The following is a 13,610-nucleotide window of genomic DNA, read 5'->3' on the forward strand; positions in this document are numbered from 1 at the left end:
TCAGAAGAGTAAAGTACATATGGCTTCCTCTGTCATTCGTCCTGGACTTTACTGCTTGGGGGCAATGAGAAAATTCTCATTTATCCGGCGCCCCAATGCTTACAGTCTCTGGAATTCAGGAATCAGTCAGTGCACACTTTAGCAATCTGACTAAGCGTAAGGATAAACAGTCATCTTGCCATGGTGCCAGTGATTCCCAATTTGTGTATAAATGTATTTTTAAATGTTGTTCCTGCAGGGCTGGGGACCGAGCCCAGGGCCTGGCAGCATGCAGCCCAGGTAACTCTAACTCCACAAACTCTATGCCCAGCCCCTGGAAAAGGCTCTGAATGGTGGGGTTCATTATATTAAGAATTACATTTTTACTGTGCAGCTTGCTCAACGTCAATGTCACACGCTCTAGAAAGATACTCTTGAGTAAGGCCCTTCCCTGCCAGTCTCCGTCCGGCCTCCATGAATCCTGCCCCTCCACGGCTCCATGTGCGTCCATACACATGGCAGGGTAGGGATGGAGTCCATTTTTTGTGTTTTGCATTCTCAAGCACTTTGGAGAGGGAAGAGCGGCTGGCACACTGTTGTGGCTCTGTAAGGACTGTGGCCTAAGTAAGCCAACTTCATGTTGATGATCTAGTGCCTGAGCAGCTGTGCAAACGCAAATGTGGACACATGCCTATATTCAATCTTGTCTTTTTCTTTATTGATTGTGATTTTCGTGTGCTATTTAATAACTCTTTCTCTTTACTCCAAGACATTAATTATCTCCTGTTTTCTTACAAGGTTTTATAGTTTGCTTTTTACATATTGATATTCAGTTAATCAATAAGCCATTTTTATTTATGGTGTCGCATAGGTCTCTTCCTTTTACATCTGCATAATGAATTCTCCCTCTGTACTTATTGATAGCTTGTCATTTCTTCTGTGATTTCCAGCGTTGCTCGTCCGTGCTCTGTGTAGAAATAGGTCACTTACTGTATGTGGTGCTTTTCTATTACCTGTGTTGGCATTGAAATGGTAGTGCTTTAATTACTATTTACTTTTACTTTAATATCCTAGTTTTATAATAAATCTTGATATCTGCTGGGAAAACATTTTTCCCATTTCTTTTCTTCTCCTTTTCTGGCTGCTTGTTTTGTTGTGGCTCAGATCTTAATTTAGTGTCTGTTGTATCTGCCCTATTTTAGAAATGTATTCTGATAAGTTTTGAGTCTGCTGGAGACATTCCTTCCCAGTCTCTGCTTTATTAACACACGGGTTGCCTTTTTATCCTGCTGTGGATAACTAGGGTAGGAGGCTGTTCCTGAACTTATTAATTTATGAGTTTATACAGCTTGTTGTCTCTGGTTTCTAATTACTTGAGGTTGTGCTACAAGAGTCTGCTCTGAATGTGCATCAATTATAATCCCAACAGCAATCAGACCCCACATTGAAGACAATGTCGCCCGCAGAGTTGCCAGAAACCAAGGAAGGGTAGTTTAAACATGCGTACCATGTCAACACTTGGGAGTCATTCTTACTCTTGGGACTTCAGGCTGAAGGTGAGGAGAACCTGACTGCAAGCAGAATACCCGAGGGATCGTTGCTGCTGCCCCGTGAGGGACTTTCTTGGAGGAGTTGTGGCCTTGGGAGGGAGACTTGGTAGTGAATCCAGGAATAAAATCACCATGAGGTCACTCTGTTCTTTAAGATGATCTTCTAACATTCCCCACTAAGGTAAACCAGCAAGAAGACATGCATGCATGGAGCCCATGGTGTTTAGCTTCTCAGGAGGCAAAGCAGATTGAAGAACTCTGGCGAAGATTTGGATGTTAGATTGAAAATGTCTGAAAGGGTTCATTTTTTTTGTCTCCTCAGACCTTCTTTCATTGTTTTTTTTTTCTGAGTCCCTCATGTCTAAATTTTATTATACAAGCTATACATACAAAATGAAATTCTTATCAAAGATTCATCTGAATCTGAAAAATAAACCAATAAGTGAGTATGTATGTTTATCTCCAGCAACATACACATGGATTATGCAAGGCAGCATTTGCTAAATAAGGGATCCAAAGTACTAGGTTTTAAGTATCTAGATAAAAACAACAACAACAAAAACAGCTTAATTCAAATTATAGTAAAATCCAAAATCTTGGGTGAGGGTGTAGCTCAATGGTAGAGGTCATGTGTAGCATACATGAGATCTTAAAGTCCAATCCCTAGTACCTCTCCCACCCCTAATCCCTCAGCTTCTCCTTTGGTGTTCCCTATTCTCCTCAAAGATTCCAACAGAAGTTATTTTAAAAACTAACTCTAGAATTCTCAAGAACATAATGAACTGTCAGGACAAGAAGGCACAGTGAGGTCCCATGAGTTTTAAGATCCACACAGAGTGCCAAAGACACGGGACGCTAGCACACCGGCTGCGGGCTGCCTTCTGCATGGGCGTCAGGGAGGTGAATGGAGGTTAATTAGCATCAAACCCAGTCTGACAGCCCTGAGCCTGCAGCCACTGTGCCGTGTTGATCATGATAGCCACCGGTTGCCTCCACTGTTTCATGTTTGCTTTGTGCTTTTGTGGTACCTGATCTGGACTGGATTCGTCCTACTCATTTCACATTTCACTTCAGGATCATCAGAGCTGAGCACATGCGTAGCCTTCTGCTGTCACACTGCTTCTTATATTTCATTTAAACCAGTCAACCAGATGACTGGAGAAAGACACACAGTCATTTTCCATCGGCCAGGTTGGTCATGCTGTGTTTTGTGATTTCACTTATATAGTCTCACCATGTGAGACACATGTATCTTTCTAAGGATGCTGATTCCAAAAGATAGTCAGCTATATACACTTTTTCGGACTGACTTGTCACTCATCATCTAGACTAGTTACTTTCAGACTTTCCAGGACTGGGCAGATTTCTTGATTCACTAGGCTAATGAGTTGAGAAATGTCTATATAACGCAGGCCATCCAGATGGCACTGAAATGCACAATCAGACTTACTTCCTCGGTCCTGTCCCCAAGGGGATTTTCTTCTTCATCTCTGGGTGTAGCTATGATGTACTTTTACCTGGTTATGTGTGCTTGTTAAAACTGCCTCTAAACAGGTCTGATACTTCTGCCAGCCATTCTTAGGGAACCCTCCCGGAGGCCATGGGTATAACAGAAGGATAACAGAAGCAGCAACGGGCCCTGCTACCAGCTGAGTCAACTGACCAGCTAGGTGCTCAGCAATTTGCTCCATTCTATCACATACCATTTCCCCTGGACAAGTGGATGTCACGGCTAGCATCCACTCTTGTGCCTTTGGAGACGAGGAGAAGCTCAGCCAATGGGCATTTTGGATTGCACCACCACTTGGTAACTTACAGTCCAGCAGGGACGTTCCATCTGGACAGTCAGAAGCCAGGAACTTCTAATCAAGTTAAAGATGACTGCTTTCAGAAAAGGACACAACGTCATTCCAACACTCCAGGCTTGTCGCCAGGTACCTTACATGAAAGCATGACTGCATGTGATGAAGCACGAATCCTGTGTGGTAAGCCAGATCAAGGTGTTTCCCGACCTGTCACAGATCCCGTTTTCTCTCTACTTCTGCTCTCTCTTCCAACAGTTTTAGAGATTGCTCAGTAATAATAGAGAAACCTGCCTAGGTGGCTTGCATACAGCCTCCAAAATGTGAAAAAATCCTATCAAGATTTATGTCAACGTGTTTTTTCAGATGGGTGCTGTGGAGCATCAGACCGTCTTGCTTCAGAGATCTTGCGGCTGATGGGTCTCTAGATCTCGACTCCTACCTAAGCCTTTAGGTCCTTGAGTACTGTGGGGACTCTCTCTCTCCTTTCTGCCCCTCTCATCTGAACCCTTCTGTCAAATCTCATCCGTGTCACATGCCCTGGTGAATACGAAGACATTCTAGCTCCCTCTGGTCTACCTTAAGACCCAGATAGTAAAATTGGTATAGCTATGAGATTGAAGCAGGAAGGTTTGCTGGTGCCCCTACCATGTGAAGGCAAAATCTTACTCATGGGAAAGGGGGAATGTCATGTGCCTGTTCAATAGCTGGGTGTAGATGCAGGGTGATGTTGACGGCTTTCTGCGGAACTACAGAACTACAGCTCTAATCCTGTCGCCACCTGATTACCGGTGCAGGGACCCGCAGCTCTTCTCCAAGCCCATTCAAACAGCTGGGAACTGACAGCCATGTGCCTTGGGGCTGAGGAGCATTCATTCCTAAACCCTGCCTAGGTTTTTGTGTTAATTTTGACTTTCTGCTTTAGTGGAAGGGAGACAGCTCTAGGGGCTCTCTCTTGGCTTTTCTTACCCTGCTAGTGTTTATTCCTCAAGTCAGTGCTTGGGTGGTATATAGCCAGCACAAGGGAAGACTACAACAAAGACACGTGAAATACAGAGCTTCAGCAAGAGTTCTGGTGTAATGAATGGCTGCTTGCAAGTCTAGTGGGTACCTAGCTCTACCAGACTTCAACAGAGGTCAGAAGAGTCCTGATGGGTAGGTGCAGACAGAAGTCTGCCTCAAGGGCTGCTCTTTGGCAGAATTACCAGAGAGCAGCTGATGTTCAAGGCTTCAGTCCGATGAGCTCCAACAGGCTCGAGCTACCGTCTCTTCCTCCTGGCACTGCGTATGTATGAGATTTGACCAATGAATGACTTAATAGACATCTGGACTTGATTGAGATGCTAATGTGGAAGGCTATGCAGGTTTTCACATTAGCCCCTCAGCCTGGCTGTGTGACTCAGAGAAGTCCTCTCTGCTGCGTGAGCCTTGGCTCTCTGTGGGTAACTTCACCGACAGATGGGAAACTTACCTCACGGAATGGAGTGGTGAGTATATTCTGGTTTTATGAGATAGGGTCCAGTGTGCAGCGCACGCTGGCCTGGAACTCGACTTCCTGTCTTGCTAGGTATATCTTTTTGAAAGGGGGAAAAAGATCCAAAATGAGAAGTATGATTTTTTTCTCTTACTATTGTTTTTAAACTCTTCTTCGCATCAAGGAAGTTTTGCATGTGAACTCTCTTAGGAATGTGCCCAAGTTGCTTCTTCAAAGGTCGAAAATAGCCACACACTGTCCACTGAGTGAGATGCAGAACTACTCAGAGGCTTCCCTCGGGTCCTGGACAGAAACCCTGGTGATGGACAGGGGGCTGGCCTCAATCCATTCCTTTTCTGGGGTTCCTCACATCAGCCACCACAGCCAGGCCTAAGACCGCTGATCTTAACTCTACTTGTGACGACCTTCATTATTCCATGTCTTAAGCTGTTTCTTTGATCCAAAATGTTAAACTAGCCTGCAAGCCATTTCATTACCTCTGTTCTTACTTCTCTAGTATCTCCAAAGTTCTGAGAGGCATAATCTGAGCATCTTTTACCCTGCTGTCCAGATGAGGGGCTGTAAGAAGTCTTAGTCTGAGCATTTAGATGGAGGATGGGTTCCCAAGCCCTAATGCTGAGGGCAAGACTGGAACTCAGGAGAACAGGCTCATAGAACTTTGGTTGTCTTATTGTCTGAGAGATGCATGCAAGCACCTACTCTGCGGAGTGTTGGTGTTTATATAAGAGACAAAATCATCAATTTAAAATAGGAGAAACAAATATCACTTTTCTATGGTTTTGGTTGTGATATGAGAACACTGAGGCTGAGAGGTTTCAATGACAGCTGAGGGCATGCGGGTGCCATGTGGTCAGCCTTGGTAGGATGTAGAACCCCTCCCCCCCCAGCTCATACTACATCGTCCTTCTGCCATTGATGGATGGGTGTATGCACATCTCTGGTCCTCTTCCCCTACCAATGAAGGCAGAATCCTTTGGATTTGGACTAAAGGAAGACATGTGCTATCTGGCAGAATTAAGTAGTTTAAAATGCATTCAGAGATTCTTCACTTGGAAATAAACTACTGATGGGTAAATAAAGTGACTATGGAGAAACTTCATTCATACTGATGAATAACATTGCTTTTGGCAAGAAGGTAAACTCAAGGAGATTGTCTCTACCACTGACACTTTAAAAGTTTGGTATATGAATAATGAGAAACTGCCAGGCATACTCAATATTTATTTGTAAGTTTGCTCTGGGCAGAAAAAGGAAGAAAACATTTTGAAAACAAGCTTTGCATTATCTAGGAGTTTGTCTGCCAGAAGATTATACAATTCTATTTGCAAAGGAACATATTGGTATGTCTTGTTATTTTCTTGTTGATATATTGATGTGAAATATACTAAACAAATTGGAAAGGTGAAGAGCAAAATCTGCCTTGTGTGCATGTATGCACTGCAGGAGATTAGAATAGAAATCTGTTTTCATATCCACAATGGCTCTTATACTACAGTATTTGTTCTACTATTAGGTTAGTTTTTTTTTTTAACCTGGGCACAGAGCTATCTATATATGTAGTAGAAGCTCAATTACTGTTGAATAAATGTTTCTACCTCAAAATACTTCTGTAGCATTGGCTTAATGTGTGCATGTAAAGTCAGAGAGCTTGTGTTTCTTCTTTGTGGGGGGTAGACAGGCTTACGCACTGAATGCTGTGCTGCCAGATTCTGTTAGTTCTTCTGGTCGTTTTGGGTCTGATGACAAGTTAAGGTCAAGCTTGTGTGAGTGGGGGAGTAGTTTCTGGTGACATTAATTGAAAGACATATGATCTGGCAATTCCACGACTGGGCATATATCCAAATGAAAGGAAGCAGTATATCAAAGAGCAACTTGTACTCCTGTGTCATTGCCACACTATTCACAATAGCCGAGGTAGGAAACGAACCAAGGTATTCACTGATGGGTGGAGGGAAAGAGAGAATTCAGTCTAGCCCTCAGCAGATTGAGGGAGGAGAGTTGCAAATGCAAGCACATTCTGGCCTGCAAAGTTGGTCAGAGACCAGCTCCATCTCCCTAAAAGAAACAGAATACACACCCAAATAAAAAAGAATGAGATCAGTCATGCCCTCGCTGGCACTACGGTGTTGAGTGAAGTGAGTCAGGCACAGAAAGCTGAATGGCACCCATTTGTGGAGGCTGACCAAGTGGGGCTTGTAGGAGCCACGAGTGGAGCCGAAGTCCCGGGAGGTTAGGAATGGCAGTGGGGAAGGGAGCGAGGATGTGGTTAGACAGCATTTCACAGTGGCTGTGGCTAGCAACAACTCACTGGCTATCCCAGAACAGGAATGCTAAGTGTTGGCAGTCATGGATATGCTAATTACTTGATCTGAATACATTAATGTGTACAGCTGTGCATCAAATGAAAAATAAAAAGACAGGACTCGCTGGGCACTGGTGGTGGTTCATGTCTATAATCCTAGTTACACAGGAGGCTGAGATCTGAGGATCGTGGTTCAAAGCCAGCCTGGGCAGAAAAGTCTGTGAGATTCTTATCTCCGATTAACCAACAGGAAACTGGAGGTGGTGCTATGGCTCAAGTGGTAGAGCGATCACCTTGAGCTGAAGGCCTCAGGGCCAGCTCCCAGGCCCAGAGTTCAAGCCGCACAACCAACAACAACAACAAAAGGAATTCTGTGATTCCATCAGAAAGAATGACACCACCCCATTTGTTAGGAAATGGAAAGACTTGGAAAAAATCATATTAAGTGAAGTAAGCCAGACCCAAAGAAACATAGGTCTCATGATTTCCCTTATAATGCAATAATTAGTAGGATAATCTTATCAGATGAGCAGAAAAGCTCATGACCATATAAGATGATGCTAAATGAAATGAAGCTCAAGATATGGACATAGAGGCTTTTTCTTTGTTGCTGTTGTTTTTTAATGTACTATGTGATTTTTTGTTTCTTTTGTATGTTCTTCCCCCTATGGTATATCCCCTGTTGCCACTGTATTTGATTCCAGTACTCTGCATCTTGTATATACATTTTTCTAATTTGGGGAGGGAAAGGGAAGTAACAAAATGATGAAACAAGGATACAGGTTGACCCATTGCAACAATGAGACATACAAGACACTATGTTGAAAATGAACTTTACAACTTTTGGGGGTGGGGAGGGAGGAGTTGAGGAAGTGAGGAGGGAAGGAAGGGCTGGGGAAAAACAAAGGAGGAGGTAACAAAGCTAGATAGGAAATGGACTCATGACCTTACTCATGTCACTGTAATCCCTCTGTACACTATCTTTGCAATAAAAATATATTTTAAAAAAACCAGGACTCCAGGGAAGTCAACATTGGGAGTCTGCAGAGTAGACCTTGAACACATTTTAAACACATATTCGGAGCAAAGTGTGAGACTGGAAGCCAAGGAGGCCTGTCAGTCTTCTCTGTTACACCATCATTTCTTTGTGAGGCATTTTTGAACTCTTATGTGTCAGCACTGTTTAAGGTGTAGGAGTATAGCAGACGTAAGAAACAAAGAAAACAGAGAATGCCTCTCCCGAGTAGATCTTGCATCTGGGAGAGCTGGAGAACAGCAAGAGGGGAGCAGGTCCCTGGGAAGAGTCGGAGTGTGTGGACTCACTTCCCATCCGGATGAGACGTGGATGAGACAAGAAGGTACCAATTGCGAGTAACCAATCTGTTTGAACAGATCTGGTGCCAAGTCCAGGTTTTCCAAACAACATTAAACAAAAAGGTTCAGACATGAAAATATTGTTGGTTAGACTATGCTGGTATCACATACTTCTCTCTTTATCTATTACAACATCTGTCTGTCCATCTGTCTGTCTGTCTGATCTATCTATTCACTCATCTATCTATCTATCTATCTATCTATCTATCTATCTATCTATCTATCTATCTATCTATCTATCTATCTATCTATCTATCTATCTATCTATCTAGCTAGCTAGCTAGCTAGCTAGCTAGCTATCTATCTTCACCATCATCATCTATATATTGCATGTGGTCACTGTAGCATAGTTTTCCAATGACTTACATTTTTTATTGTTATTAAAAAGATGGCTCATGCAGGGGTTACAATTACATAAGTCAGGTAAAGAATATATTTCTTTTTGTTTGTTTACTTGTTTTTGTCAGTCATGGGGCTTGAACTCTGGGCCTGGGCGCTGTCTCTCAGCTCTTCAGCTCAAGGCTAATGCTCTACCACTTGAGCGACAGCACCACTTCCGGCTTTTTCTGCTTATGTGGTGCTGAGGAATCGAACCCAGGGCCTCATGCATGCAAGGCAAGCACTCTACCACTGAGCCATCTTCCCAGCTCCAGAATACATTTCTTTTTGGAAAATGTTACCCCTCCTCTCCCTCTCTCAGTTTTTCGCTCCCATCCCTGCCCACAGTTGTGTAGTTCATTTTTGACAGGGTGTCTAGTGAGTACCGCGGCTGCATTTGTTCACTCTCCATTGATTTTTAGTCAATGCTTGTCCGTGTTCTTTGCACTGATGTTACCTCCTATTAAGAAAGCATTGGTACATTTGACATTTCCCCTCAGCCTCAGCGGTTAGTTTTTTTTTTTTTTTTTTGTCGGTCGTGGGGCTTGAACTCTGGGCCTGGGCGCTGTCCCTCAGCTCTTCAGCTCAAGGCGAGCGCTCTACCACTTGAGCTACAGCGCCACTTCCGTCAGCGGTTAGTTTTGTTGAGAAGCATGTCACAGTGAGAGCCAGAACAGGAGGTAGATTAGCAGCATTTCCTTTCAATCATGCTGGTTATTCCTCATCTCTGCCCTCCCCCTTGATGCTTCTGCCTTCTCTGACCTGTGTGTGTGTGTGTGTGTGTGTGTGTGTGTGTGTGTGTGTGTGTGTGTGTGTGTGTGTGTGTGTGGTGAGGTGTCTGTGTTTGAGGAGGGTCTGGGTTGCACCGTTGCATCTCGTGCCTTCCTGCCCTGAGGAATACACATCGGTCCGAACACAGGAGAACTGGGAGGGGAAGAGGGCTGGAGTGGATGGCTGGCGGGTATCTGTGCACAGGCCGGAGCCTGTGTGCAGAGGTGTGCAGAGGTACGTCATTCCCCACGTTTGATTCTTGTTCTAGACGTGCCCCACCCGCAGGTGTTCAGCTCTGCTTGCTCATCCCATTCTCTCCTCCCAGGGAACACTGCCTCCTCTTCTCACCCCGTTGGGGCTCAGACCCCTGTGTGCTCCACGCCTGTGCTCCCCGTGGACCCCTGTCCCCTCCACACCTGTGCTCCCCATGGACCCCTGTGTGCTCCACACCTGTGCTCCCCGTGGACCCCTGTCCCCTCCACGCCTGTGCTCCCCGTGGACCCCTGTGTGCTCCACACCTGTGCTCCCCATGGACCCCTGTCCCCTCCACGCCTGTGCTCCCCATGGACCCCTGTGTGCTCCACGCCTGTGCTCCCCATGGACCCCTGTGTGCTCCACGCCTGTGCTCCCCGTGGACCCCTGTGTGCTCCATGCCTGTGCTCCCCGTGGACCCCTGTGTCCTCCACGCCTGTGCTCCCCGTGGACCCCTGTGTCCTCCACGCCTGTGCTCCCCATGGACCCCTGTGTGCTCCACGCCTGTGCTCCCCGTGGACCCCTGTGTGCTCCACGCCTGTGCTCCCCGTGGACCCCTGTGTCCTCCACGCCTGTGCTCCCCATGGACCCCTGTGTGCTCCACGCCTGTGCTCCCCGTGGACCCCTGTGTGCTCCACGCCTGTGCTCCCCGTGGACCCCTGTCCCCTCCACACCTGTGCTCCCCATGGACCCCTGTGTGCTCCACGCCTGTGCTCCCCGTGGACCCCTGTCCCCTCCACGCCTGTGCTCCCCGTGGACCCCTGTGTGCTCCACGCCTGTGCTCCCCATGGACCCCTGTGTGCTCCACGCCTGTGCTCCCCGTGGACCCCTGTCCCCTCCACACCTGTGCTCCCCATGGACCCCTGTGTCCTCCACACCTGTGCTCCCCATGGACCCCTGTGTGCTCCACACCTGTGCTCCCCGTGGACCCCTGTGTGCTCCACGCCTGTGCTCCCCATGGACCCCTGTGTGCTCCACGCCTGTGCTCCCCATGGACCCCTGTGTGCTCCACGCCTGTGCTCCCCATGGACCCCTGTGTGCTCCACGCCTGTGCTCCCCGTGGACCCCTGTCCCCTCCACGCCTGTGCTCCCCGTGGACCCCTGTCCCCTCCACACCTGTGCTCCCCGTGGACCCCTGTCCCCTCCACACCTGTGCTCCCCGTGGACCCCTGTCCCCTCCACGCCTGTGCTCCCCATGGACCCCTGTGTGCTCCACGCCTGTGCTCCCCATGAACCCCTGTGTGCTCCACGCCTGTGCTCCCCGTGGACCCGTGTCCTCCACGCCTGTGCTCCCCATGGACCCCAGTCCCCTCCACGCCTGTGCTCCCCGTGGACCCCTGTGTGCTCCATGCCTGTGCTCCCCATGAACCCCTGTGTGCTCCACGCCTGTGCTCCCCGTGGACCCGTGTCCTCCACGCCTGTGCTCCCCATGGACCCCAGTCCCCTCCACGCCTGTGCTCCCCGTGGACCCCTGTGTGCTCCACGCCTGTGCTCCCCGTGGACCCCTGTGTGCTCCACGCCTGTGCTCCCCATGGACCCCTGTGTGCTCCACGCCTGTGCCCCCCGTGGACCCCTGTCCCCTCCACGCCTGTGCTCCCCGTGGACCCCTGTGTGCTCCACACCTGTGCTCCCCGTGGACCCCTGTGTCCTCCACGCCTGTGCTCCCTGTGGACCCCTGTGTGCTCCACGCCTGTGCTCCCCGTGGACCCCTGTGTGCTCCACGCCTGTGCTCCCCATGAACCCCTGTGTGCTCCACGCCTGTGCTCCCCGTGGACCCCTGTGTGCTCCATGCCTGTGCTCCCTGTGGACCCCTGTGTGCTCCACACCTGTGCTCCCTGTGGACCCCTGTGTGCTCCACACCTGTGCTCCCTGTGGACCCCTGTGTGCTCCACACCTGTACTCCCCATGGACCCCTGTGTCCTCCACACCTGTACTCCCCATGGACCCCTGTGTCCTCCACGCCTGTGCTCCCCGTGGACCCCTGTGTGCTCCATGCCTGTGCTCCCCATGGACCCCAGTCCCCTCCACACCTGTGCTCCCCGTGGACCCCTGTGTGCTCCACGCCTGTGCTCCCTGTGGACCCCTGTGTGCTCCATGCCTGTGCTCCCCGTGGACCCCTGTGTCTTCCACGCCTGTGTTCCCCGTGGACTGCTGGCCCTCCATGGCTGATGCTCCCTGTGTGTTCGATGGCCTCCTTCGGTCTCCGTACACGGTCTTTATTACAAACACCTTCAGAACGAACAGTGCTCTGAACAAACCTCTTGGTTCCAGCTAGGTCTTAACTGACATGACAATATTTTTAAATGAACTGTAGATGTTAAACAGAACTATCTGGAAACAACAACAACAACTATGATTTAAAGGAACAAACCATGGAGCTTTAACTTAAGGATCCCATTTTCTCTTAATCAAATTAAATTGTTGCCTCCGTGAATCCTGTTTTCTTTCCCCTTCAAGGAGTCGCTTCTGGAAAATCACTCTTTATCTCCTGGACGATGCTTCCTTCCCACAGGATCAGCTGAACCAGGGACCACCTCAGCCTGGAGGATGCTGGGATGCCAGCCTCTTCCTGCTCTTGCTTTCTGATGAGGAGGGGAGCTCTCTGCGCACCCCACTCGGGTGTCAGCTGAGGACTGTGTTGGAGGGCAGAGGAGCTTGTGGGAAGCAGCAGGGCAGGGCGATGCCTGACTTGGGAAGCTGAGAAGCTGGGGTTGGTGACAGATCAGGAAGGAGGAGAAGGGTTAAGAGTGGGAAAGAGCAGGTGTCTTCTACTTGTCACAAGCCTGACCTTCCTGTAGCCAAAGGACAAAGGCATGGGTTCTGATATGTGAGAGGTGAAATCAGAGCCAGAGGAGGGTGGGGGGGGTGGGCATGGCGGGGAGGGCAGGGGGGGGAGCGCATGGGAGCGGGCACGGTGGGGATGGGCAGGGGGGTCACCTCCAGTCAGGAGGGCAGGGGGGGTGGGCATGGTGGGGAGGGCAGGGCGGGAGGGCAGGGAGGGCGAACAGGGGGGCAGGGGGGTGGGCATGGCGGGGAGGGCAGGGGGGCAGAGGGGAGGGCATGGCGGGGAGGGCAGGGGGGCAGGGCAGGGGGGGCGGGCACAGCGGGGAGGGGCAGGGGCGGGCAGGGGGGCAGAGGGGAGGGCACGGCAGGGAGGGCAGGGGGGTCACCTCCAGTTGTCACCTCTGCTGAGCTCATAGCCTGCTACTAAGATGATTTCTGCAAAGCTTTTGTCTCTCCCCCCCCCCCTTCTCCCACCTATTGAACAGGAAGGGAATCTATCCTCTGCCTGTCTGTGGGAAAGCTTATCATTAGAAGAAAAGTCATCTGAAGGAAATTATATTCACTTTAACAATTTACAAAAGAAAAGCTGTCAAGTTGCAAATTGGGTATCTACCATTCTAAACCTGCAATTTAGAAACAGAAAAATTGACCTGCCCTTCTGTTGCTATTCAAAATGTGGAACTTGGGTCCGTCCTACCTTTGAAATAAAAGTGGTTCTAATCTCGTCCTCTTGTTCGGTCAGTGCCACCCCATTCGTCATGGGAGGAGCTTCAAAATGAACAAACTGCATCGTTTCAGGCTCGGGTGACACCCAGGAAAATGCAAGGACTGAATGCTTGAAGAAATAGAAATGCTGTCACGTGTCTTGATGTTCATTGTTAAGATGAGTGCTCATTTGTGCCAGAACTGTGCGGGCTGGTTCT

At 48.9% G+C, this 13,610-nt stretch overlaps 1 protein-coding gene across 1 annotated transcript; it reads left to right on the forward strand.

The window, feature by feature from the left end:
- The first annotated feature begins 10,078 nt into the window (after positions 1-10,078).
- LOC138810233 (uncharacterized) lies at positions 10,079-12,178 on the forward strand. Its single transcript, XM_069997390.1, has one exon. The coding sequence runs from the start codon at positions 10,079-10,081 to the stop codon at positions 12,176-12,178; it is 2,100 nt and encodes a 699-aa protein (XP_069853491.1).
- The last annotated feature ends 1,432 nt before the right edge of the window (positions 12,179-13,610 follow it).

The sequence above is a fragment of the Dipodomys merriami genome, unplaced genomic scaffold (genome assembly GCF_024711535.1).
Source record: "Dipodomys merriami isolate MVZ:Mamm:240054 unplaced genomic scaffold, mDipMer1.0.p SCAF_5, whole genome shotgun sequence".
Lineage (NCBI taxonomy): Eukaryota > Metazoa > Chordata > Mammalia > Rodentia > Heteromyidae > Dipodomys > Dipodomys merriami.